This window comes from Astatotilapia calliptera, chromosome 6, assembly GCF_964374335.1.
Source record: "Astatotilapia calliptera chromosome 6, fAstCal68.1, whole genome shotgun sequence".
Lineage (NCBI taxonomy): Eukaryota > Metazoa > Chordata > Actinopteri > Cichliformes > Cichlidae > Astatotilapia > Astatotilapia calliptera.
The window spans coordinates 14,528,099-14,555,356 of NC_137427.1; the positions used below are offsets into that span (position 1 = coordinate 14,528,099).

At 39.8% G+C, this 27,258-nt stretch overlaps 1 protein-coding gene and 2 long non-coding RNA genes across 3 annotated transcripts; 1 reads left to right on the forward strand and 2 right to left on the reverse strand.

The window, feature by feature from the left end:
• Positions 1–17,822: 17,822 nt before the first annotated feature.
• Positions 17,823–18,872, forward strand: LOC145429213 (uncharacterized). The gene is made up of 2 exons (XR_013909437.1): positions 17,823–18,024; positions 18,615–18,872. It is a non-coding gene; the product is annotated as an uncharacterized LOC145429213 (long non-coding RNA).
• A 1,342-nt stretch (positions 18,873–20,214) lies between these two features.
• Positions 20,215–21,886, reverse strand: LOC145429212 (uncharacterized). The gene is made up of 2 exons (XR_013909436.1): positions 21,652–21,886; positions 20,215–21,061 (listed from the first exon to the last, which is right to left on the reverse strand). It is a non-coding gene; the product is annotated as an uncharacterized LOC145429212 (long non-coding RNA).
• A 793-nt stretch (positions 21,887–22,679) lies between these two features.
• Positions 22,680–23,542, reverse strand: LOC113023413 (CD209 antigen-like protein A; the record flags this gene model as incomplete). The annotated part of the gene is made up of 4 exons (XM_080302211.1): positions 22,680–22,832; positions 22,935–23,077; positions 23,175–23,261; positions 23,440–23,542. Coding segments are annotated over 4 exons (486 nt in total), but the record flags the coding sequence as incomplete, so codon positions are not given.
• Positions 23,543–27,258: the final 3,716 nt, after the last annotated feature.

A 27,258-nucleotide genomic window follows, 5' to 3' on the forward strand; every position in this document is an offset into this window, starting at 1 on the left:
CGATGCCTACTTGGATGATGTTGTCATTTACTCATCCACCTGGTCTGACCACTTACAAACACTCTCTCTCGTTTTCAGCCGTTTTCAGAAAGCCTCGCTTACACTAAACCTAGCCAAATGTGAATTTGGCAGAGCCACCATCACATATCTGGGAAAACAGGTGGGTCAGGGACAGATACTGCCGGTGACTGCAAAAATACAGGCGATCGTTGAGTTCCCAGTCCCACAAACGAGAAGGGCGCTGCGCCGATTTCTAGGAATGTGTGGTTATTACAGAGGTTTTTGTAAGAACTTTGCCACTGTTGTCGTTCCTCTCACCGATTTGATCAGTCCGGTGAAGCCTTTTGTGTGGACGCCTGTTTGTCAGACTGCTTTCGAGTCTGCGAAAGCATTACTGTGCAGTTCCCCTGTTCTTATGGCACCTAACTTCATGTCCCCTTTCAAGCTCGAGGTTGACGCTAGTGCGGCTGGTGCGGGAGCTGTCCTTATGCAGGAAGACCATCACGGCGTGGATCGCCCAATTTGTTATTTTTCCAAAAAGTTCAACAAACATCAGATTAACTACAGCACTATTGAAAAGGAAGCCCTTGCCTTGTTGTTAGCCCTGCAGCATTTCGGGGTGTACAGTATATCGGATCCAGCTCTATCCCCGTTCAAGTGTTTACTGACCACAATCGATTGGTGTTTCTCTCCCAGATGCAAAACTCAAATCAGAGGCTTATGCGTTGGTCCCTTCTTTTGCAAGATTTCAACCCGCAAATCAAACATAAGAAAGGGACGGAAAATGTCATCGCTGACGACCTGTCGAGAGCAATTTCATAGTTTGGGAATTAAACAATAGGAGGGTTGTTTAATTCTTATGGAAGGGGGTGTTACGAACTTGCATGTCCATGTGTTTGTTTGTGCAGGTGTTGCGTCCTTTTATGTTAATTCAGATGTGCCAGGGCCCTGCTCCGATTGGTGCGTGGATACACCGCCCCAATGTGACTGGTTCCAGCTGGAGGACCCGCCCATTAAAAGGAGGCTGGAGCGCTACAGCGGGAGAGGTCCTCGCGTTTCTCCTCATGACCCAGCAGTATTATTCCACGTTCAATATTGCAAGTGACCAATCATATTGTTGTGACGTTACTCTTTTAGTCAGCTTCCTTACTGATATAATCTGTAATAAAAATAGTGAACAGATTTCTGATATAATATATACTATATACTATAATATCACATCATGAAATTTTTTAAATAGAGATATTCACTTAATTTCAATATTTCCCTTGTCTTTATTGTTCGAGAAAATCACATTTTTATATCTCCTTTTGAACTGTTTTATGTTTGGACATTGCTTTAATTCCATATTCAAACTGTTCCACAGTTTCACTCCATGCACAGTAACACAAAAGCTTTTTCTTGTAGTACGCACCTTCCCTGTTTTGAAGTTACAAAAAACCCCTTAAATTATAACTTCTTTCAAAAAAGGATACTCTGAATATTACCTGGCAGTTCTTTATTTTTTGCTTTGAATAGAATTTGTGCTGTTTGGAATTTCACTAGATCGACAATTTTCAATATTTCAGACTGCAAAAATCGTGAGTTTGTATGTTCCCTATAACCTGCACTGTGGATGATTCGAACTGCTCTTTTTGAAGAGTAAAAAGTGAAGGCAATGTGGTTTTATAGTTGTTGCCCCAGACCTCTGCACAATAGCTTATGTATAGAGATGGCACGATACCACTTTTTTATGTCCGATACCGATACCGATATCATAAATTTGGATATCTGCCGATACCGATATGAATCCGATATGGTGTTTTTTAATCAACAAAACTGTTTTTTTTTAAATATCTTGCTGCATTTTGTATAAGTTCATACTCAAGTTTAAAACAACAACTACACTAAAGCTATTCTGTTATACCTGTATGCAAAAAATTTTTTTTTTCATAGTTCAGCAATACTGATCAATCTAATAAACTCATACCTACACCATCCTCCCTATTCTGGTATTTTAAAGAGTACTTAGCGTAAATATTAAGCAACCTAACTAATAGGGTTCCAACTCCCAGCAACAACAAAAATAAATAAATAAAAAATTGGGAACCACCCCTCAGGCTCCACCTCATGATGCTTAATTGACGTAATCAACCTTAATTTGATGCAGTGTGAAAGAAAAAATGCACAGAAATCAATTATTTTTCAATATATTAAAATATTAAATAGATTCAACATCTTTCTTCAACAAAATTGCACACTGCACAGATGGTACCTTCCCAAAGGAAAAAGTAGTATAGCTTACATATTAGTACTATAGCTTATATATTAGTTAGGTATATATATATATTAGACTTAATAGTTACTATATACAGTAATGGACTTCTATTCATTTTACATCAAATTAAAACTTTGGGTGTCAGATAATTATTTATTAAAAGCTAGACATTTTAAATGAGAATAAGAACTAAAAGTATGTCTTTGTGCCCCCTTTTCCCTGTTAATGCCCTATCGGCCCCCCTGGCTAAACTTTGCTAGATCCGCCCCTGCACAGTTACCAGCGTCAGCTACGTAGAAAAAGATCCTCGAGTAGAAAGTAATATTAAATAAATTCTAACAACAGCTTATCAAGCTTAAACGTGCTGCTGTTGTTTATCCACTGGTTTCCTCTTTCTGGTGCAAAGTGGGCCAAAAACAAACAAGAGAGACAGACTCACGACAGAAAAGCCGATCAGCTGATCATTAAGCAGTTTCATGATTGAAGTAGCAGCAAGAAGAGGCAGTCGCTCCAAATATCGTTTGTTAAGCTTAACGCAGGAATGCTTTACAAACATTCAGAGATGGATTTACACACTTGCTTTACTTCTCTCGGGGATAACTTTGTCGGAGATGAAATACCGGGTTGCTAGCGAAGCTCCACATGCTATCCAGACCACCGACAGGTCCCGCATGCCACAGCCGCTCTATCACGTGATGCATACTGCTCCGACGTGCTAACGTTCTGAGGTGAGTTACGGCGTGTTGCAAGTTTTGTGAGGTGCTTTCGTGATATTTAATGGATCGGATTACATTTTTTATTTTTCTCCGATATCCGATCCAGTAATTTAGGTCAGTATCGGACCGATACCGATACGTAATATCGGATCGGTCCATCTCTACTTATGTATGGTGAAATCAGTGAACAGTAGAGAATATGAAGTGATGTTCTGTCTAATACCTGCTTTGCCTTGTTTAGTATTTTCACTAACTCTTTCAATATCAACACCATTTATTTGAATCATAGGATTTGTATTTAAACTACTATTTCCAAATGACATAAGTTTAGATTTATTCAAATTTAATGATAATTTGTTTTTATCAAGCCAGAACTTCACTTTACTTATTTCATTAGTCATATCCTCCAATAAATTCTGCACATCATCACCAGAGCAGAAGATGTTTGTATCGTCAGCAAAGAGTATTAATACTTTGGACAGTTTACACCACAAGCAATGTCCATACATGAGGAGAATGACTGGATAAAGGGCATCTGGTACATTCATTGCTCACTTCTAAGTCACTTCTAAGTACACCTCTGATGTTGACATCTGTACTGTTTGTGCCACATCATCACTTCTAGAACTGGTTGTTCTTTATCCTAAAGATAGTGTTAGGGTGTATGTTTGTCATATTTCAGATCTCAACATCACTGATGCTGAAATCTGCAACTTGACCATTACTTGCACCATTATTTAAACACTGAATTGTACAAAAGTGTTCAAAAAGTGATAACTGTAATCATAAGTCAAATAAACTGCCATTGTTACATCCTTTTGAGTGTAGTATTGTTGGCAACAGTAGGATGGAAAAATTCCCTTTTAACAGGAAAAAACCTCCAACAGTACCAGGCTCAGGGAGGGGCGACCATCTGCCGCCACCAGTTGGGGTGAGGGGAGAAAAACAGGACAAAATACTTGCTCTGAAAGAGAGCCAGAGATTAATAATAACTAATAATTAAATACAGAGAAGTGTATAAACACATAGTGGGTTGGAAAAGTGACTAAAAAAGAAACACTAAATGCATCATGGGAATTCCCCAGCAGCCTACACCTATTGCAGCATAAATAAGGGAGGTATCAGGGTCACCTGATCCAGCTCTGACTATATGCTTTAGCAAAAAGTAAAGTTTAAAGCCTAATCTTAATAGTAGAGATAGTGTCTGTCTCCTGAATCCAAACTGGAAGCTGGTTCCACAGAAGAGGGGCCTGAAAATCAAAAGCTCTCCCTCCCATTCTACTTTGAAAAACTCTAGGAACAACAAGTAAGCCTGAAGTCTGACAGTGAAGTGCTCTAATAGCGTGACATGTTACTATAAGGTCATTAAGATAAGATGAGCCCTGATTATAAAAGACCTTGTATGTGAGGAACAGGATTTTGAAATTGATTCTGGATTTAACAGGGAGCCAATGAAGGGAAGCCAACACAGGATAAATATGCTCTCTCTTTCTATTCCCGGTCAGTACTCTTGCTGCAGCAGTTTGGATCAAATCAAACACTTTTCAAGAAGTTTATAGGACATCCTGATAATGATGAATTACAGTAGTCGAACATAGAAGAAGTAAATGCATGAACCAGTTTTTCGGCGTCACTCTGAGACAGGATGTTTCTAATTTTATAGATATTGTGCAAATGGAAGAAAGAGCCCTACATATTTGTTGAATGACTCCAAAATTCCTCACAGTGTTAATGCTGAAAACAAAGATACATTTATATATAAAGATTGTTTTAAATACTTGGATGAAGAACCTTTGCAGCCATGAGTAAATAAACAACCCGGTTACTTATCGTCTACAGCTTCCAACAGCTATGAAGGACCATCCCGTTTTTCACGCCTCGCAACTTAAGCGGCACGTTACTTCCCCATCCATCCATCCATCCATTCGCTTCCGCTTATCCTTTTCAGGGTCGCGGGGGGCGCTGGAGCCTATCCCAGCTGTCATAGGGCGAGAGGCGGGGTACACCCTGGACAGGTCGCCAGTCTGTCGCAGGGCCAACACACAGGGACAGACAACCATTCGCACTCACATTCACACCTAATGGCAATTTGGATTTTCCAATTGACCTATCCCCACAAGCTGCATGTCTTTGGACGGTGGGAGGAAGCCGGAGTACCCGGAGGGAACCCACGCAAACACGGGGAGAACATGCAAACTCCACACAGAAAGACCCCGGCCTGATGTTGGAATTGAACTCAGGACCTTCTTGCTGTGCGGCAACAGTGCTAACCACCGTGCCACCGTGCTGCCTCACGTTACTTCCCCGCTGGTGCCTATTTGTTTAATGACTCCAAGATTCCTCACAGTGTCAATGGGAAAAGATAAATTTAAATATAAAGTTTTTTTAAATACTTGGATGAAGAAACTTTGCAGCCATGACTAAATGAAGTCTAAAAGTCAAGGACGTCATCAAATGTTTTTCCTCAATTAGACCTTTAATGGAGCCACCTTCAAATGCTGCTTGTTTGTGGCTCTTTCTGCATTCGCTTTTGTAATTAATAATGGAATACCATGCACTGTTGGGTTGAATGGCCATTAAGGAATATCTCATTTCTTCGTTATGAAAAACTCTTGAGGTTCTTCTGCAATATCCATTTGTACTGTGAAGTGCTGTCCGATCAGTGTTGCAACATTTGGCTGAATGTGAGCAGAGAGATCTGTTCATTTCCCAATTTATTCTACTGCTTCTTTCAGCACTTACATCATCAATAAATTCTAGTAGCCCTCATTTTGCTGGGAGCCACACATACCCACGCCATAATGCTGAAACATACTTTGGAGTCATGTGGTGTTGGAGGAAAAGGGCCCAAAATTCAGGCAATGACTGATAATATGAGTGAGAGTTTATTTACAAGTGGCAGAGTGACAAAAACAGAAAATGAGAAGAGAGAAGCTACTGAACAAACCTAAACTGGGAAAACTAAATGGTGTTAGGAGTTGGGTTCTGGTTATGTGGTGTTTTTGTCTGTATGTGGTTTTTTTTGGTGCCTCCCTTTTTGTATAGGTAGGCGGGGCAGTGAGTCACTGAATCTGGCACACCTGTTACTCATCAGATGCTTTCTTCAAAAGTGTTCTTTAGGAGCTACCTAATAGAAGACTAGTGTCATAATGAGATGTTTAGTTGGGAGGGACTGGGGAGCGGATAGAATGTCTTTGAGGGCCATATACACTGGGTTGGTCAGATCACTGTTGGATTATGGGTTTGTAGCATATAACTCAGCAGCAGACACAACTCTGGTAAAGTTAGACCATATTCAGTATCAGGCACTACGAATTTGCACAGATGCATTTAAAACAACTCCAACAGCAGCTTTACAGGTGGAGATGGGAGAGATGCCGTTGGGACTGAGAAGGGAGCAGCTCACACTTAATTATTGGGCTAATTTACAGGGCCACGGGCAGGATCACCCAACGCATGAAGTACTTAAGCCTTGCTGGGAGAAAGAAAGGAGGGAAAAGAAGAGCTTTGGATGGATTGTGGGGAGACAAGTGACAGCAGTTAATCTGGATCAGTTAGACATTAGTCACAGAGTGCCGTTACCGGCAGTACCTCCATGGCTACTTCCTGGTGCTACGGTAGACTTAACATTGTTGAACAAGAAGAATGAGGATAGGGCATTTCCTTTGAACTCTCATGCGGCACAGGTTTGCATTGACCAATATTATAGTTATGTTCAAATATATACAGACGCCTTGAAGAACACAACTGGTCAAACTGGTGTTGCAGTCGTGGTCCCAGAGTTTTCGGTGGAAATGGGTAGAAAGATTAGTGATGGGCTTTCTGTGTACACTGGGGAAATGATCGCAATATTATTGGCTGTTCAGTGGGTGGAGGACGTGAGACCTTTACATGCTGTCATTTGTTCGGATTCAAGTTCATCGTTGGTCAGTCTACAGCATAGTCACTCAGACAGTAGAGCAGATGTTTTGGCGGAAATTCAGCAGTCACTTTTCCGGATACGCATGATGGGACTTGCTGTCGTGTTTTTGTGGGTGCCAGCACACTATGGTGTGTGGGCGAATGAAAAGGCAGATAGAGTAGCAAAGGAGGCCGTAAAACATGGGGTGGTTGACATGGCTGTTAGTTTTGGCCAAGCAGAGATAAGGAGTATGGTAAGACAAGATATGAGAGCAAGATGGCAAAAGCAGTGGGAGGAGGAAAGGAAGGGACGATGGTTGTATAAGATTCAAAGGAGGGTGGGAGGAATGAGGAATGCAGGACGGACTAGGAGGGAGGAGGTGATCATATCCAGACTGAGATTTGGACATACTGGCTTGAATAATACGTTATTCATGATTGGGAAACATAGTACTGGCAAATGTGATTACTGTGGGGTAGAAGAAACTGTAGAACATGTCATGTTGCAGTGTCAGAGGTATCAGGTTGAGAGAAGACATTTGATTCAAACTCTTAGTAACCTAAAAATCAAACTGGATCTGGTTGAGTTGTTTCGGAAGGAATCGGGAAGTAAAAGTTATCAGGCCTTATTTCATTTCTAAAAGAGGGGAACCTGTTTGGCAGGATTTGAGAATTTTTTTTGTTTTTTTGGGCGTCGTTCCAGACCATACTCCATACCAGTTGGTGGCGGTAATGCACCTTTCACTTGTTTGCCAACCGCCAATATAACTGTAAGACAGAAGGAAAGACTAGTGTCGGACAGTGTTGCCAACTTAGCGACTTTGTCGCTATATTTAGCGAGTTTTCAGACCCCCTTAGCGACTTTTTTTCTAAAAAGTGACTAGCGACAAATCTGGCAACTTTTTCTGGTATTATTGGAGACTTATTTATGACGACTTTTTGACGTGCAAACGCGTATCGCTCTTACTCCCAACAAGCAGCGGTGCTGCCTTGAGCACCTCACCTGTGCCAAAGCGCTCATAGGTCATAGGCTGTGTCCCAATTCAGGGTCTGCACACTTGAAGTACGCATTTCAAGTGCGGTCACGTCACCGCTACGCGACGATGGCTGTCCCAATTCGAAGTGTACTTCAAATGCATACTCCAAATGCGCCGTCGATTTCCCCAAGTATCAAGCGTGGTCTGGTGCACGCTTCGTGGTCCCATATATCCCACAATTCATAGCACGGCGGTGGGTGTGGATAATTTTGCCGCAAAATACGGCAGAAGGGAGCGGCCGAAGAGGTTTTTTTTTTCTTCCAAACTTTATTGAACTTATAAAGCGAACAGTCAGTCATTCCAGTTCAGTTTGTACAGTAGACATACAAGGCAAATAACAGTAACAATATACAGTACAATGAAATAAGAAGGATAAATAATTAAAGGATAAAAAAAAGAAAAAAAGGGGGGGGGGGGGGGGGAATGTGACAGACTTCATAACAACTTTGTACTTGAAAGCTGTGACAGCTCATTCCTTAAAAATTTCTGAATGAATTTCAATCAATGATAAACCTTCTTTATTGGAAGTTAATTTAAGAGAGTTTAAGTAATATTCAATTTCAATCAAAAACAAATTAAATGATGGGGTTGAGTTTTGAAATTTACATTTATGTATATGGAATTTCCCTAATAAGATGGAGCGGCCGAAGAGTGAACTGTCAAAAATACTGAATATGACGTCACTTATTTATGTGCGAATGTTTAATAATTAAAGTCAGTCATATATTCACAAACACAACAAGCTGAAAGTCAGTGATATATGTATATGTGTGTACATATATATGTGTGTGTGTGTATATATATATATATATATATACATACATACATATATATATATATATATATATATATTTATTAGGGGTGCAACGATACACAAAATTCACGGTTCGGTTCGGTTCGATACTTTGGTGTCACGGTTCGATATTTTTTCGATACAAAAAAATGTTCATGCCTTTTTAATTTGTCATTTATTAAAATTATAAATATATATTTTAACTCAAAAGTACAGTTTTTAAATTTAACCCTAACCCTTGTGCGTGTTTTTTATTTTGACAGCGAATGCGCACCTGTGGACCACTTATGTGCAGCCCTGGTTATTTAGCTCCTCATATTGCAGCCACAGAAATTATTTTGTCCATGAAACCATAAAGCTGCACTTTCTTTTTGCCTTATAGTCTGATTTGTCATAACTTCTCCGTTTTGTGGTAAGCTTTTCTTTGGCTGTCACTTCTTCACCCTGACCTGTCTTATTTGGCTCAGCAGAACTAAAATATATATCTGTCTGTGAAGGTCATCGTAGTCAAATATATATCCTGCTGCTTTTACACACGCACTCACATAAGCTCAGCGATTCTCTGCGCGATCAACCTCTCACATGTTTAAGCTGCGGGAGATTTCACTTGTCATGTTTGCATAGTAAGCTAACGATTAATAAGATGATGTCAGAGGAATTGGTGCACAAATTATCATCACTCACAGATCAGTGCTGTCATTGCAAAGTGAAAGCAAAAAAACAAGCATTAATTCAAACGCGACTTCAATATGTCACATATTGACAGTGGCTCACCGATGCCAATGACATAATTACCCAGCTACATTTCTGAAAGAATGCAAAAGCATTGACATATATTTTTCCTTCCTACAATAGCCCGACGGGCAGGGAAGAGATAGATTTTGGTAGCCCGACTGAAAAGATCGCTAGCCCCGGGACGTCGGGCTAGCGATATTGCGAGCCCTGTATCTGATTGAGGAATCACTCATCTTTGGAAAAGAGAGTTTATTACACAGAAATGGCTCTTTCCAAAATAAAAGCTATACTATCCGCTTCTTCTGGGCTATATTCTCAGCAGCATATTAAACATATAAGGAGAATCATGTGCTAACAGCTGTCTAAATGACTCGGCTAAAGTTAGTAGCATGCTTGTTGTTTTTGTCTTTGCACTAGGATTAGGGGTGGGTTTTTATAATCGATTCATCGATTAAAATCGATTCTGGCTTGGATAACGTAAAATCGATTCATTAAAATCCTGAATCGATTTTTTAATATAAATTTATTTTGCCCGAAATGCCAGAATCTCTGGTGACATCTCACAAAATTTCAAGAACCACCAAACAGTTAAGACAGTAAATGAGAGCAGGTACAGGGATTCTGCACATAGACTTAAACACACAGCGCGACCCGCGGATCAGAATCAGTTAGATGTCGCCTTTCTCACAGTCGGGGCTGAAAGCCGACAGCTCGCTGATTCTGATGTTTCGGCGGGTCCGCGCTTTGTGTTCACGCCCTTTATGCGCTGATTCTAAAGCTGTTAGTTTGATGTCTCTCCAAACAATATTGACCGAACCAGCAGCAAAAGAAGATCCAAACTTTGGATCTTCTTTTGCTGCTGGTTCGGTTTGGATTCCAAATGCTTCACATAAACATCGTCATGAATTCACTCTGACTTTTACTGTTTTGCTTCCATCGCGATGCGCAGCTCTCTCTCTCTCTCTCTCTCTGTACTTCAAGAACAGTTTCGCTTTCTTCATTATTCGCTTGCTTGTTACGCACAAGTCTACCGCTGTTTACAGGCTGTTGGCCGCTGTTTTTTTCCCTTTTACATTCTTCCGAAAAGAAAACCTCATTTCTGCTGTTCAATACTGAACAAATTTAAACTTTTTAAAATTATTCAAAATGCAAAACGCTTAACCGTGTCTCTAATAAAACCGCTGTAACGTCAGAGGTAATGTTCATATGTTGATTAATGGTTTTCTTTCGTTTTTGATGTACTGCAGAATATTTTTATAAAATCCCAGGCCAGGAAAATCACCTTCATGTTTTTCTGTGTTTTATCCTCAGCTACTTTGACACAAAGGCCTCTGCTGTGATGCTCACACCTTTGATAAAGTCTTGCGTGTGTCAGCTTCCTTTTTATTGATACAAAAATATGTAAATGTTCTGATCTGAATTATATTTCTGACTGTCAAAATTTCCCAGATTTAAATCGAATCGAATCGAATTAAATCGAATCGTGGATCGAATCGATTCGGGACCTTGTGAATCGGAATTGAATTGATTCTAGAAATCAGTGACGATACCCAGCCCTAACTAGGATGATGTCGGCGTAAATGTGCAGTCATATTCGTTGTGTTCCCACTAGTGCTTTCAGGTTAATCTCGTTGAAATGACCTTAACGCCACAACACGGCAAATCTCCGTTAACGAGCTACCGCCGATCGCCCCGTGCATGGGGCTAGACGGCCAACACGTTAACGAGCTAACTGCGCTAACACACTAGTTCCCACCCATGTAATTGAGCATTGCATGGCACATCCAACATACTGTTTTACTTTAGTGCATTACTCTTGCATGACATAACTTACCTTCAGGGTCATACGTCATACGTCACATGAAAACCAAAATAATTCCAAACGCCAGATCTGAATGAGGGTGCGGGAGGTCCATGTTGCAAGGAGAGCTTAACTTCTGTCTCGCTAGCTTGCCCTGCGCTCTTCCTTCTGACGATGCTGTCTGTGTTGAGCGCTCAGTGAATCTGCGTTCGACTACTCCGCCTAGGCTGCACTGTCGAGCCTAGGCGGAGTAGTCGAACGCAGATTCACTGAGCGCTCAACACAGACAGCATCGTCAGAAGGAAAGTTGATCAAATAAATTAAAAATTTTGTATTGTTCGATACATATGCGTACCGAACCGAAAGCACTGTATCGAACGGTTCAATATCGATACGAATATCGTTGCACCCCTAATTATATATATATATATATATATGTATATATATATATGTATATATATATATATATATATATATATATATATATATATATGATGGAGCTGATCAAAGGAGCCCAGAGCAAATGATCTGATGTGGTGGCAGAGGCTGTATCAAGACTAATGTAATCTAATAGATAATTTCTATATTGGTTAGAATTAAGATTATTTTTTATTTTTCCAGTTCATGAGGACTGTTTTCTTGGCTATGCATAGGGCAGTGAAAACCATATGGGCTATATTCTTTTCTGAAGTGACATTATCTAAGCTGCCCAACAAACACACTAAGGGGGAAGTTGGAATGTTACATTTCAGACACTTTGATAAGTCTTCACATATCTCGCGCCAAAACTTCTGAACTGGTGGACAGAACCAAAGAGCGTGGATATAATTGTCCAGTGAATTGGTTTGGCAGTGTGAGCAGTTGTTGGTAGACGTAAAACCCATCTTGAACATCCGATGACCTGTATAGTGCACTCTATGTAATATTTTGTATTGAATTAATTGAAGACTGGGATTTCTAATTAGATGAAAGGTTTTTAAGAAAATCTGAGACCAGAAGTTTAGGTCTAAGTTAACTGATAAATCCGCTTCTCATTTTGCAATAGGAAGGGATATTGATTCATCTAATTTAGAAAGTGTTCTGTATATTTTGGATAGTAATTTGGGGGTTTTAAGAGTAAGAAATTGAACCACACTTGGTGGTGTTTGTAGTTCAACTTGACCCGGTTTAAATTTCTTTTTTACTATGGATTTAATTTGTTGATATTCTAAAAATCTTTTCTTGTTGATCCCATATTGTGTAACTAGTCCGTCAAATGAAATAAATTCTGTTCCTTCTAGTATATGTTCTAAATATTTTATTCCTTTACCACTCCAATCTGAAAAGTTTATCATATTATTGTTTTGTAATATGTCAGGGTTGTTCCAGATAGGTGTACGTTTGCATGGGATTAATGAAGACGCCGTCAATTTTAGAAACTCCCACCATGCTGTCAGAGAAGAGCTGATGTTGATGCTTTTAAAGCATTCATGTCGTTGGATGTTTGAGCTGATAAATGGTAGGTCTGAGATCTCTAGATTATTGCAAAGTGCTTGTTCTACATCTAGCCAAGGTTCATCTAAGAAGGTATGTTTTAGCCATCCTGAGATAAACTGAAGCCTGTTGGCTAAGAAGTAGTGCTGAAAGTTAGGTAGTTCTAATCCTCCTTTATCCTTGGTCTTTTGTAGTGTTTTTAAGCTTATTCGGGGGGGGGGGGGGGGGGTTATTTTTCCAAAGGAATTTGGACATACATGAATCTAGAGATCTGAACCAATCTTGTGGCGGTTTAGTTGGGATCATTGAGAATAAATAATTTATTTTTGGTAAGACCATCATTTTTATAGCGGCAACCCTTCCCATGAGTGATATGGGTAGACATTTCCATCTAGCCAGATCATCTTCTACCTTCTTTAAAAGCGGGATATGGTTTAATTTAGTTAGATCTGCAAGCTTGGGAGAAACATTAATACCTAAATATTTTATATTTCCCGATTGCAGTGGTGTAGAAGAGGAATTATGGAGGGAGCAATTAATCGGTAGAACTGTAGATTTTGACCAGTTAATTGAGTAATCTGATATTCTTGCAAAAGAGTTTATCAATTCAATCACCCCAGAGATATTGGTTTGTGAATTTTGGAGAAAGAGTAACACATCATCCGCATAAAGGCTGATTTTATGCTCCACGTTCTTGCATTTTATGCCCTTAATTACTGAATTCTGTCTAATTGCTGCTGCTAGTGGCACCACTCCCTTTCAACATGTAAATGAATTAGAACGGTAGCAATATTGAAATGTATTGACTTTTGTTTAGTATTTTTTTCTCTCTCTTATCTTCTTTATTAAATCTACCTGAATATTGTTTGCATGTTTGAAATAAATGAACAAACAAACAAACAAACAATAAAGGCTTATATCCATACTAAGAATATGCTCGCTTGTACTTATTTACATTTAGAATCACCAACCTAATTAACGTAACCACATGCGTGCCTTCTGGCTGTGAGAATTCTGAGTACCTGTACATGATTACCTGTTGTAATGCTATGTGTGCTGTTTTCATAATTCTGTAGATCATTAAACATTAACAGATGTTGCATGTAAAATGGCAATGGGTTTTTTAATAAGAAAAAGCGATTCCAGGCCTTTTAATGAAGTATATGTGGTAATAACAAAATGGCACTGAATACAAGCAGTCAGACAACTTCACATCATTCTTTCTACAAATAATTTGGTTTTTTTCTGGCACCCTTAAAAAATGGTAACTGTGACAATCTTCCACATGGGTATTTACATTTTTCTCATTTAGTTTCCAAACTATTGAAGTCATTTACTTGTTTTCCAGTAACCAGGCTCATGTTGTCACACATAACTCGAGAAACAGTTCTTGCTGTTATAATGTAATGAATAAAGTATTTTTGATATTATTTGCAAACACACATGATTATGTTTGCTCCAAGCAAATCAGTGCTGCCAACACATTTATGGAAAGTTTTGTACCACTTATGGCAGAAAACTCTGGAACAGAGGTACATTTTATATGTATAAAAAGAAGATAATCACATAATTTGAACAGTATTTAAATATTTTTCTGTGTATAACATACAGACAACAGACTGCACACCAACTTTATAAACAAAGTATTATGTTGGTTGTCTTTTCTGCCTCTCTGCTTTCACTTAAAATCAGCTGACTACCTGAAATGAATGGTGATATTATATGACTACATTTATTTGTCATGATTTTACATCTTAATATTTTCTGGTGGGGTAAATTATCTATAAATTTTTTTCACAAATCCAGACATTTTTTCTGCCACATGGTGCATCATTCCAGGAGTTTTCTCTTTTATAGAAATAGATTTCTCCACAATCTTCACCTCCATCAACATTGTTAGGCTCGCCGATGTACCAGAAGCTGAACACAAACAGAAAAAAAGACTAACCATTTTATACTGACACTGAAGTCATGGTATACTGAACTACGGTGGCCCCTAGAGACAAAACACATGCAAACCCCAAAACACTTGCAAATTCCAAAACACAACGGAAGTGCTCCAGGACGCTAGGGGCAGTGTTGAGCTTTTGTTACCTAGTAACTACACAAGCCAGGAAGTACCAATGACCGGATTTGGGGTCTGCAGCCTTAAAGGCCGCATTTTAAGGCCGATTATGTACTAGTACGATTTGTACTAACTTGGTTTTAAAGCCTTTACTTCAAAATATACGCCATTCAATAATTGACTTTAATCTTACACAGCAAATTCAAAAGTGTTAAATGTTTTGGTGTTAATAGTCTTCTTGCAAAAGTAGAGTTAATTTTACTCTAAGTAGAGTCACATTCTTTTAATGCAGGGGTCACCAACATGGTGCCCGCGGGCACCAGGTCGCCCGCAAGGACCAGATGAGTCGCCCGCGGGCCTGTTCTAAAAATAGCTCACCATAACAACTTACCAGTAAGCTGCATCTATTTTTATTTTTTCTTGCTATTTTTTTTTTATCACAATTGCATTGGTGTTAATTTGTTAGAGATAATATATTAAAAAAAATGTTTATTATTAAATATTAGATCATGATTAATATTTAGTGCTAGCTGGTCTCCACGGAAACAGTTGCCGTGAAGACCAGCAAAGGCAAAGGTGAGGAGATGAGGAAAACATGGCGGAAAAAAGGAAGAAAACATATAATTTTCACAGTGAATGGGAGGAAGAGTTCTTTTTTTTACCACTGTGAAAGATTCATGCGTGTGTCTCATTTGCGGGGCAACTGTGGCAACGGCAAAGCGGCACAACGTGGAGAGACATTTCCGAACGTGTCACACAAGCTACCATGCTAACTACCCAAAGGGCAGCACACTGCGAGCGGAAAAGGCCCGCGAATTAAAGGCAGGTTTGAGCAAACAGCAGTCTTTTTTCATGAGACCGGTGAAAAACTCTCAAAAAGCAACCGAAGCCTCATTTAGAGCTACACATTTCATGATTAAGAAAAAGAAGGCATTTTTAGACAGGGAGTATTTCAAAGAAGCAATGATGATAATTGCAAAAACTGTGCTTAAAGACAAGAAATATGGAAACGATGTAATCTCCACTCTCTCTGATGTCCAGCTGGGGGCAACTACAATTGTTAAAAGAGTGTCGGCTATGTCCGGGAACTTGGCCGATCAGTTGGATCAGGATCTGGCAAAGTGCAGTTGGTTTAGCATCCAGTGTGACGAGTCCGTCGACAGCAGCAGTACAGCACGGCTGATGGTCTTTATCCGGATGGTATTTGATGGTTTCTCCACAAAAGAAGAACTTCTGACACTACTGCCGCTAAAGACAACTACGAAGGGAGTTGACATCTATAACGTGGTGAAGGAGTTTTTCGCGAAGAAAAAGGTACCGTTGGAAAAGCTGGTATCAGTGACTACCGACGGGGCTCCTGCTATGATCGGCCGACATACGGGATTCATCGCTCACTGTAAAGGTGACACAGAGTTCCCAAACTTCATGCATTACCACTGCATCATTCACCAGCAGGCGTTATGCGCAAAGGTGATCGGCTTCGAGCACGTCATGACTCCCGTCGTGAAGATCATAAACAGCATCCGCTCCAGAGCTAAACAGCACAGAACATTCAAGGTGCTATTGGAGGAGCTGTCAGCTGAATATGGTGACCTGCTACTACATACGGAAATCCGATGGCTCAGCAGGGGACGGATTTTGCTTCGTTTTTTGTCACTTTTGGGTGAAATCAAGGAGTTCATGCAATCCAAAGGGGAAGACACATCTCTGCTGGAGGACACTGAGTGGACACTTGACCTTGCGTTTTTAACAGACATTACTGGGAAACTGAACCATTTGAACTGTGAGCTGCAAGGCAAAGGTAAGACTGTTGCTGACATGATAAGTGCTTTAAATGGATTTAAAGCCCAGATGAACATTTTCTCTGTGCATTTACAGAGAAAATAGGTGCTGCACTTTCCCTCTGTGCAGATGGTGCTGAAAGACAATGCTTCAGCATCTAAGACTTTTGACAAAGTTGCAGAAAAGTACACTCAAGTCATAAACTGACTTGGTCAAGAGTTTGAGAACAGGTTTTGTGACCTTGATCAGCTTGAGCCATGTGTCTCATTTGTTTCCAATCCTTTCATGAATGTGGACACAACATGCATTGCTGAGCAACTAAGTTCAATGTTCAGCTTGGATGCTGGACAGGTGGAAATCGAAATTGTAACATTGCAAAATGACGTCCACCTCAAAGCCTATCTGGGTGCACCAAACTTTTGGTGCCTTGTTGACACAGAAAAGTACAGTGGTGTGTGCACAGCAGCTATGAAGGTTGCCAGCCTGTTTGGTTCAACCTATCTTTGTGAATCAGCCTTTTCTGACATGAACTTCATCAAGAACAAACACAGAACACGCCTCTCCGATGCACATCTGCAAGACTCACTCAGAGTTGCAGTGTCAAGTTATACCCCAGATTAGAACACACTGGTGAACAGCATGCAATGCCAGGTTTCCCACTAACAGACAAAGAAAGCCATATTAGATGTTCTCAGTGGCAACATTACAGTGTCATGTCAAAGTTGAATTTAATTATTGAAAAACAAATGTGTTTGTTAAGTGTAACATGTGAAAATTTGCTTTAAAATGCTGCCAATTTGGTGAAAAGTTCTGTAAAATTTGAAAGTTGATTTTTTGTATGTTACATACATACAAAAATAATGTATGTAACAGTGCATGATTTGTTAAAATTTGTTAGTGGTAAGTGAAAATGTTGTAGAAGTGATCACTTCAAAATGTAAATACTTGCAGAGATATATAGAAATAAAGCGTTGCATATTGATATTTATGTTTCCTACCTTGTTTCCTACTTGCATTCTTTATAATTATGGTGAAAAATAATTAACATAATTAGTGTCCGTACATAGATGAATATCATTAATTATTAATGATAACACATAATTAAGTTAAACTGAGGAAATTTGTTATTTGAGAAGTGTGTGTCAAACTGGTAGCCCTTCACATTAATCGGTACCCAAGAAGTAGCTCTCACTTTCAAAAAGGTTGGTGACCCCTGTTTTAATGTAACTCTGAGGTGTAAAATGATAGTAGTTAAAATCGAGTGTTAAAAATGAGTTTTTCTATGTCAAATCTGGAGGTGTTACAATGGAAACATCTTGACCTCTTAACTCTGAACTCCTAGAGGGGCTATGACACCAACAGAGTACATTCACAGACTCCGCCCCCAGCACGGCTCCAATCGAAGCTGAAGTGAAGCCGTTTCAGAACATTTTGCTCTACGTATTTGAGTTGTTTGCCATGCTTGGTAAGTCATTTTTTCAAAGATTGTTTCAATTATTTCTATTAGCTTTTACTTCTGTGGCTCTTTGGAGTTGAGACAAAGCTGTGTGAAAGGCAATAGCCATGTTGCTCGGTGATAGCATAATATTCTGTTTTAGCTAGCTGAAAGGTATTGTCTGCGGGCAAATACCACAGCCTTGAAAAAAGCTTGCATGTGAATTTTCAGTCAAACTTTTGGTCAAATACACCTAAAACAATGTCTAGAATGTGAAATGTTGGTATAATGGTGCTACTTGAAGCCTGAAAACGATCGCCCATATAAAAAAAACACGAGCAAACAGCAGTAGCTGACGTCCTGACTGGATTCTACGTTAGCATAGATCCCTCCAGAGTTTTGTGCACACGGTCTAGGTAAAAATGAAAAAGGTTGAGGTTTTACATTTAGTTCAGTATTACCTGTTGCCCGTGTCCTTGTCTTTTGGGAAAATACTTTACACAAGTAATGGCTCAAAGAGGATTCCTTTTTTTTTTTTTTTTTTACTGTGCTGCAATTGTTTACTGGATTATTTGTGCCATTAATTAGGGTCAACAAATTTTTATTCAATCTCCGCACAGGATATGCTTGTGAAGATGGAATATGGGGGAGAGCAGAAGTGCGTTGAAGTTCCACAAAGTGATGAATGAAGGACATGCATATTGTATTGAAGAAATAAGTGATGAGAATGCTGTTATTTGCATTTACCAGCTCACCTATGTCAGACCTTTTGATAAACAAAATTCTAATGAAAGTGAGAACATGTATACTGTTACATCTTTCAGAAAATGTTTTGAAATTGTGGTGCACAGTTCAGAATAAATGTTTTTCAAAAACCATTGCGTCTTTTTAGTAAATGTTTATTTCCAAAAGAAATTTCTAGAAGTTCAGAACAGTAAAATTCCCGCTTTTTAGAATGAATTAGAAGATAACTCTTACGTAGTTAAACTAAAATACTCTTGGAGAATTAATATATAAACTCTTAACACCAAGTGTTAAATTATCAACTCCAGACAGATTTGGTGTTTAACACTAAAACAGAGTTAAAGTACCAACTCTCCAAAAAGAGTTAAATTAACACTCTCTGGTGTGGACCCATATAGACACTTTAATAGTGTTGAAATCAAATCCGACAGTGTTAATTTGGACATGCTGGATTTGCTGTGTACAGAGAATGTGATGATTTTATGGATAATTAAAGTCAGTCATATATCCACAAACACAACAAGCTGAAAGTCAGTGATGCTGCTCGGTTTGCAGTCCTGAATATCACGGCACAAGCAGGATTCACTGCACTGTTAATGTTAGCTATGTTATATTGCTGCCTCTGTTCGGTGGGGTCGAGCCAAACTGACTTTAACGTGTGTTTGAACGAGCTGACGGTTCACTCGTTAAGCTGAAAGAAAGATGCTTTAATCACAGGAGTCACACATGTGTCCACTGTACCATCTGGGAACTCTTCTTGTTTCGTAATAACACAAACACTAAATCCTCCTTCTTTTGTGCTGTTTTGTAGCAGTGTGTACACCTGAGACTGTCATCTGTCTGTCTGGCTGTCCTGCACTCTCTCTCTTTTTCTTTCTCTCTGTGTAATAAAAGTATGAACATTCATTAATAAGTCACACTTGTGTTTGAATCCTGCATCTTATCACACATTTGATTTCCATGTGTGACAACTGCAAGTGTCCAGAGTGAGGACAGACTGAGGGACCCACTGCTGCACATCATCTGTGAGGCTTTGCACCCCTGATGATCCACCAGGACAAACTCAGCAGGGTGTGAGGAAGAGGAGGAGGAGGAAGAGCCAGCAGCAGCTGACAGATGGAGAGAATAGACAGACTGTTCCCTGTTTGTGAAGGACTGCTAGGAAAGTTTAAATAACTAATCGTCTGTCCTGAATCAGTCTTATTAGGTAATGTTCAAATAATTTGATCATTCCAGTGTTTTCAGTGTGGGACAAAGTACTCAGGGCCTTCAAGTTACACACTATGAAAGGCAGCAACAAGTTTAATATTCAGAAACCTAAAGTATGTATCAGCAGCAGAATGGAGCTAAAAATAAATGTTTCATTTCTATAAAGCTTTGAGTATTTTGCATTAGTAGTACTGCTGTGTTTGTTGCTGTCAGGAGTAGTGTCGTGGATGAGAGAAGGAGGACCCAAACGCTGGACTCACAGGCAGGTAGGTGAAGGTGGATGTTTATTGCCGAAGGAGTGAACAAACAGTACAGAGGTAGGAAATGGCTGGCTGGCTGAATGAACGAACAAAGGACTGACTGACTGGCTGGTTGACAAACTGAACACACAGACGACATTAACATCAATGACACGACAGTGAACGAGTAGAAACAGAGTGCTTAAATACACAGACTGATGAGGATGATAATGAGAGACCAGTGAGTACACAGCTGAACATAATCTGGCTAATGACACAAGACGAGCTGACACAGGAAAAGCAGGAAGTGAGCACATGGAAGTGGCAAAATAAACTGAACATGAACAAAACTGAAAACACTGGGTCACCGACCCAGGAACCCTGACAGTTGCATCATATTGCTGTAATTGTTTATATGCTTTATATATTCTGAGGTAAGTTGATGTAACGCGGTTAAAGGACCAGGGCGCCTGACTGCAGCCTCATAGACAATGAGCTATCAGAATAAGTTTCGACTATGGAGCCTGAGGGTGTGAATAAAACACAGGAAATCAAAGTTGAGCTCAAAATATATATATTATGTTTGTTATGAGGAATATATAGACAGATGTACAAAAAATAAATAAATATGCATATATATCACAACCAAAAATAATGTTGACAATACAAAACAGCTTATTGGGTTCCAAAAGGGAGGTGGAATGAGGTGTAGTCCAGTATGTGATTTATTTTAGTTCCATGGACCTGTGATAGGTCATGTGTCAACAGTTTGATTCAGTCCATAGGTTCATAATCCTACCGCAACGTAGCGGTGGTCGGGTGGCTCGCCATCTCGCGCTGATCAGGGCTGATTGCGGGAGAAAAAAAAACCTGACCTAAACAAGGTCAAAAACATAAATCATTCACAGAAGAAAACGAAACAGCATTCTACTGCTGTGACAAAATCCATAAATAACAAAGTCAAGTAATCAATGCCACGTTTCATACAACAATCAATAAACCATCATCTCTTATAATGAATTTCATTCTAAATACTATTATAGAAAAACATTCTCATGGGTCCCATCAAAGTATATCAGCGTTAAAGCTAATAAATATTATTCAAAGTTAATCAAATATGTTTACAAAACTCATTTAATCACAGGTGTTGCGCAACAGATTCAATAAGTTCAATGGAATTTAACTCAATGCAAAATCTCATAGGCCGTTTTGGCATTTCATCAGAAAAGTAACAAAAAACATCCAAAACGGACAAAACTACAAAAATCAAATCACTCGTTCAACTCTAGATACATTAAGTCAACATTCGTCCATAACGGAATAAACAAAAACAACAATATTCAATAAATAAAACTAGTAATTGCACTTACTGTCGCTAGCCTAGCTTTAGCTTACTGGCGTTTTAGGATGTGCGATCGCGGCTCCGCATTGTCATTAATTGTGACAAAACAAACAAATAACTCACCGTTGAGTCGATTGTGAGGTAGTGTAAAGATGAATGAATCGGCCGGGTTATTGCACGCTGTCAACTGGCCTGTAGTGCAAAATTTGTCGATATCTGACAAGTACGCCAACCACAGGGACAACAGCAGCCAGAGGAGCAGGGACATGCAGCTGATTGACCCGGAACTTATACAGGATTCATTCCCGCCACAATAAAGGGACTGGCGGAAGTGGGGTCAGAAGTTACCGTGGTTACATTGATCTATAGTGTTACATCATATTCTATAAGGATGTTATGTGTTTGTAGACTTTCTGCCCAGTTTGACCCATTTAGCAGAAGTCAGCCTGTTTAAGGCTCTGATATCTATTCTGTATGACTTACAGCTACAGCAGTTATGACATGGTCTGATTTTCTCACCCAATAAAGGAATATTTCATATATCAGTCTACTCTTCATTTTATCAGAAACAGTTATCACAGCTCGTACATTTTCTTTTTATAAATATATGTAAGCAATGAGCCAAATATAGTAATGCCAACATACTGAAGGAACAACATTTGTCTCTTATATATGATACACCTATATATGCACTGTCAAAGATACTTGTCTTTGAGTGAAGATTTAAGGTGATAAGACATATAAATAACTGCAACTTGAATCTGTACTGAGGCTCAGTATTTGACACAGAGTTCATGTTCACTGCTGTAATAGCCAATAATGATTAATATAATAACTATAATATTTGCCATATTATATTTACATTACCAAAGTGATATGACTTTAGTCTCATGAACAACATTAGCTAATTGTTATTTACTAACTAATCTTAAATGACTGTTCACTACAGAAATGAAGCCCAACAATCATGTTTTACTGTCCTGTGGTCTCAGCCTCAGATACTTTGCAAGTGTTTTGGAGTTTGCAAGTGTTTTGGAGTTAGCAAGTGTTTTGGAGTTTGTACGTGCTTTGTCTCTAGGGGCCACCGTACTGAACAAACAACTACACACAAGGACAAGAATTTACACCTACACTTTATCTTAAAATGCAAGTTACCAATAATAATTTATGAAAGAGTTATGTAACAAACATAAAGTGTGAAACCTGATGGTAGGTGTAGTCCCATCCACCCATTTCCATGTCTGTTCTTTTTCTGCGTCAGTCAGTCCAATCCATGTCCGATTTTTTAACTCTCTTATGAAGTTCTTATTCACAGAAAAAGAAATGAACAATAATATAAAATACATCTGAGTTTTACACTTTTGTCTTTGTGTCTCAGAAACAGATTTTGCTCCTATATACTGTACCTGTTCCTCTCTGCTGTTGATAATCACCAAGTCTGCCCCTCTCTGCAGACAGTCCTCTCTGCTGTCATTCCAGGTGTTTTCAGTAGATGAAACGTAATATAAACTGTGTTTGAAGTATATCCATCCTCGTTGGATATAGCGAGCTGCAAAGGACAGTAAAACTGAACCTTCAAAATTATGCTCAAGAAAATAACAAACAGCAATGTTAATAATGATAATACTGTTTAGCGTTACACTCACCTAATTCATTCATTTTAATGTCTTCTTCTTTAGTCAAGTTTTTCATAATGGCCTCACAATCTGGTGTTGTTGTTGTATCAGAACTGTCTGTAAGAGCAAACATTTCCTTAAGTAACTACACCACCAGAGTGCCACATGAATGAACCTGATTCAAGTTAAATTAATTGCAATTCTTCAAACTGTAACGGTCTCTGTCATTCTGTTCTTATATTATTCAGATGGTGAATTTATGGTCACATTACAAAGAAAATGTAAATTGACTCACAAAAAGCCAGTCGCAGTGAAATGTTGAGTGTAGCTTGAAGAATACACAGAAGTGCAAAGCTCAAAGCAACCAGTCTGCAGAGTTTTCTTTCTGTGTGCAGGTATCAAACAGATAAGAAAATTACATTTATTGTCATTATATAAGAATGTACAACGAAAATTATGGTGCACTGCCAGGATATGGACTCATGCATAATAATAATACTATAAACACCAACATGAGAATAAAAAATGTCCATCCATTCGCTTCCGCTTATCTTTTTCAGGGTCGCGGGGGGCGCTGGAGCCTATCCCAGCTGTCATAGGGCGAAAGGCGGGGTACACCCTGGACAGGTCGCCAGTCTGTTGCAGGGCTAACACATAGGGACAGACAACCATTCACACTCACATTCACACCTAGTGACAATTTGGATTAATCAATTAACCTATCCCCACAAGCTGCATGTCTTTGGACGGTGGGAGGAAGCCGGAGTACCCGGAGAGAACCCACGCAAACACGGGGAGAACATGCAAACTCCACACAGAAAGACCCTGGCCTGATGGTGGAATTGAACTCAGGACCTTCTTGCTGTGCGGCAACAGTGCTAACCACCGTGCCACCGTGCTGCCGAATAAAAAATGTATTAAGGGATAAATAAAGAGGAAGTACAAATGGGTTTAGTGGTTTTCAGTTCAGTGTGGTTACATTTGTAGGGTAAGAACTGTTCAGGAATCATTTGGTGTGACTTTTTATGCATCTGTATCTCTTACCAGATGTGTATTAGCAGACTGATAAAAGAGCATTAGCTGGTGTGCTAAACCATAAAGATCTCTCACCACATATCCAAACCGATATCATGACCAGCAGCTTAACAGCTGTGGCTCCAGCAAACATCAGCTGATACTTGAAATTAATATTAAATAAATTCTAACAACAGCTGATCAAGCTTAAACATGCTGCTGTTGTTTAACGCGACATCCGCTGGTTTCCTCTTTCTGGCGCAAAGTGGGCGATAAACAAGAGAGAAAAGCTGATCAGCTGATCATTGATCAGTTTCATGATCATATTCATTGAAGTAGAAACAGGAGAGGGAGGGGAAAGAATGAACGAAGAAGAGGCAGCTGACAGCGTAAAAACAGAATAATTCCAGCTTTGTGTTTTTTCCATCCTAGCTGAAGTACAGGACAAACTGTGTTCCTTTTCAGCTCAATACGAAACGCATAATATTTTCTCTGAATGCGGGACATTTCCGTCTTTTTACGGGACGGTTGGCAACTCTACTAACTAACCTTATGAATAAAATAAAGTTCACTATCAGTAACATCATAACACCCACCCAGATGTATAGAAACGCCGTCATGCTAGCTAGTACGCAGTACAAGTTATTGTAACTGACGGTAAAAAGTCAGCAAAACGAAAATAAACTCCACCTAAACTTGGTTTATATCTGACCCAAATAGACTGCAGGTCATAACTTCTTCCCTGAAGTTCAGTTCACCTGACACTCGGGCCAGCGGCCGCCTCAGGTCTCTCCTTCTCCTGCCTCCCCTTTCTCTCATCCACCTGCTGTCCTCCACCACTTGCTAATGTTACTGAATCTGTGGAAGCTCCGCTATAACCACCACCAAACAACTGAGTTATTTTTACACACCGGCCAGCATCTGACCAATCCACCACCTTTCATTGTTTGTACCGTTACCGGAAAAAAATAAAAAATCATCGGCCCATAAAAACTAAAAATCACCATCGGCCCTTCGGGCAAATGCCCGGTATGCCCGATGGCCAGTCCAGCTATGACTACACCTAAACTTGGTTTATATCTGATCCAGATAGACTGCAGGTCATAACTTCTTACCTGAAGTTCACCTGACACTCGGGCCAGCGGCCGCCTCGGGTCTTTCCTCCTCCTGCCTCCCCTTTCTCTCATCCACCCATCAGGTGGTTATTACTCGGACTGGGTGACATATTGTACAGAGCCCCGCAGGGGACATGGGAGGAAAAAAAATCAAGACGGACTTTTGCGAGATCTCGCAAAACAAACTCGGGATCTCGCAAAACAAATTTGGGATCTCGCAAAACAAATTCGGGATCTCGCAAAACAAACTCGGGATCTCGCAAAACTTTTGCGAGATCTCCCAAAAGTTTTAGCCGCATTCTTCCCGTTAGCTCGAAGTTAACGGGAGGTTTAATACAGCCGGGAGGAACACCGCTTTCCCGGCACATCGTGCCTTGACCTCCCGGTCGGCTTCAAGCCAGCGTCCGAAGTATGCGGCTAAAACTTTTGCGAGATCTCGCAAAACTTTTGCGAGATCCCGAGTTTGTTTTGCGAGATCTTTCAAAAGTTTTGTGAGATCCCGAGTTTGTTTTGCGAGATCCCGAGTTTGTTTTGCGAGATCTCGCGTTACGTTATAATTATACTTGTGGAACCGCAAGTTTGTCTCTCTTTCATCCACTATTGTCTCTACGCAAAGTTACTCTGCCTCGCCTCTCTCCTTCACTGAACACAACTCCCCCTCCCCCATTGCTTCACCTGCAGGCAACGACAAGATGGACACAGAAGCTATCAAAGAGGACAACACGTTAGCGTTGCGGTTAGCGTTAGCAGTTAGCCCGTTAACGCATTGGTGGCGTGCAGCTAGCAGTACTAGTGTTTTCACCATTTACAACAGCGCCATAAAGTGCAAAATAAAAAGTGTGTGAAACTGTATGCTGTATCCCAGACCGCGAAGTCTCCCAACCTCCTGCCCCGATACAAACTACCTTACAAAACTCGTATACTGTATTTTTCCAACTATAACCTTACACTAAAATCTTTTCATTTTGTCAAAAATCGACAGTGTGCCTTTTTTATGAATTCTGGTTGTGCTTACTGACCGCGAACTGATTTTATGTGGTACACGGCAGGCAGCAATCTGTCAAAAATTGTTTTAGTGCGACTTTGGTAAGCTGCGAAGCTGCACTGCTTGATGGATTGTGGGAGCATTACAGCTGCGGTAGTCAGGAGCCTTGCAGAGTAATATTACCGTAATAATACCATATTGTGTGTGTGTATTAGGACCACAAATGGTACCTGTTAAGAGACACGGTTACGAAGCAGATTTCAAACTCCAGGCTGTCAGTCGCGCAGTAGAACTTGGGAACAAAGCAGCTGGGAAATCTGTCTGTCTTTGTTATTATGCTCAGTGTATTTTTAGTTTACATTTTGACGGCACAATTGTGAGCTTTTTGTTATGCACAAAAACAACATTGTTTTACTTTATTTATGGAGCATTATTATTTAATAATTGCTGATAATTTATTTCTGACCAATTTTTTTGATGTACATCTGCGCTGTATGTTAATAAAAGTGCCTGTGTGAGATCTGGGACACAGCATGACTGAGAACTCTCTTTTTGTTCCTACTATATGGCTTTAAAGAAATATCAAGATATATATTGTATATCGCCATCCAGCTAAAGGATATCGAGATAGCCCTAGTTATTACACATCAGCCAGCATCTGGCCAATCCACCACCTGTCATTGTTTATACTGTTCGAAAGTAACAAAAAAAAGAAAGAAAAAAAAAAACGAAAAATCATCGGCCCATAAAAACGAAAAATGACCATCAGGCATACCAGGCAAATGCCCGATGGCCAGTCCAGCTATGGTCGTGCCATCAGTTAACCCTTCGCGTGCCAGCTGTGGCATGCGTGCTCAGGGTTGCCGACCCCTGTTCTAGGAACTACAAGTAAGCCTGCAGTCTGAGAGTGAAGTGCTCTACTGGGGTCCTATGGCACTATTTATTCTTGTCTGATTATTTAAGACCGTGTATGCGGGGAGAAGGATTTTGAATTAGATTC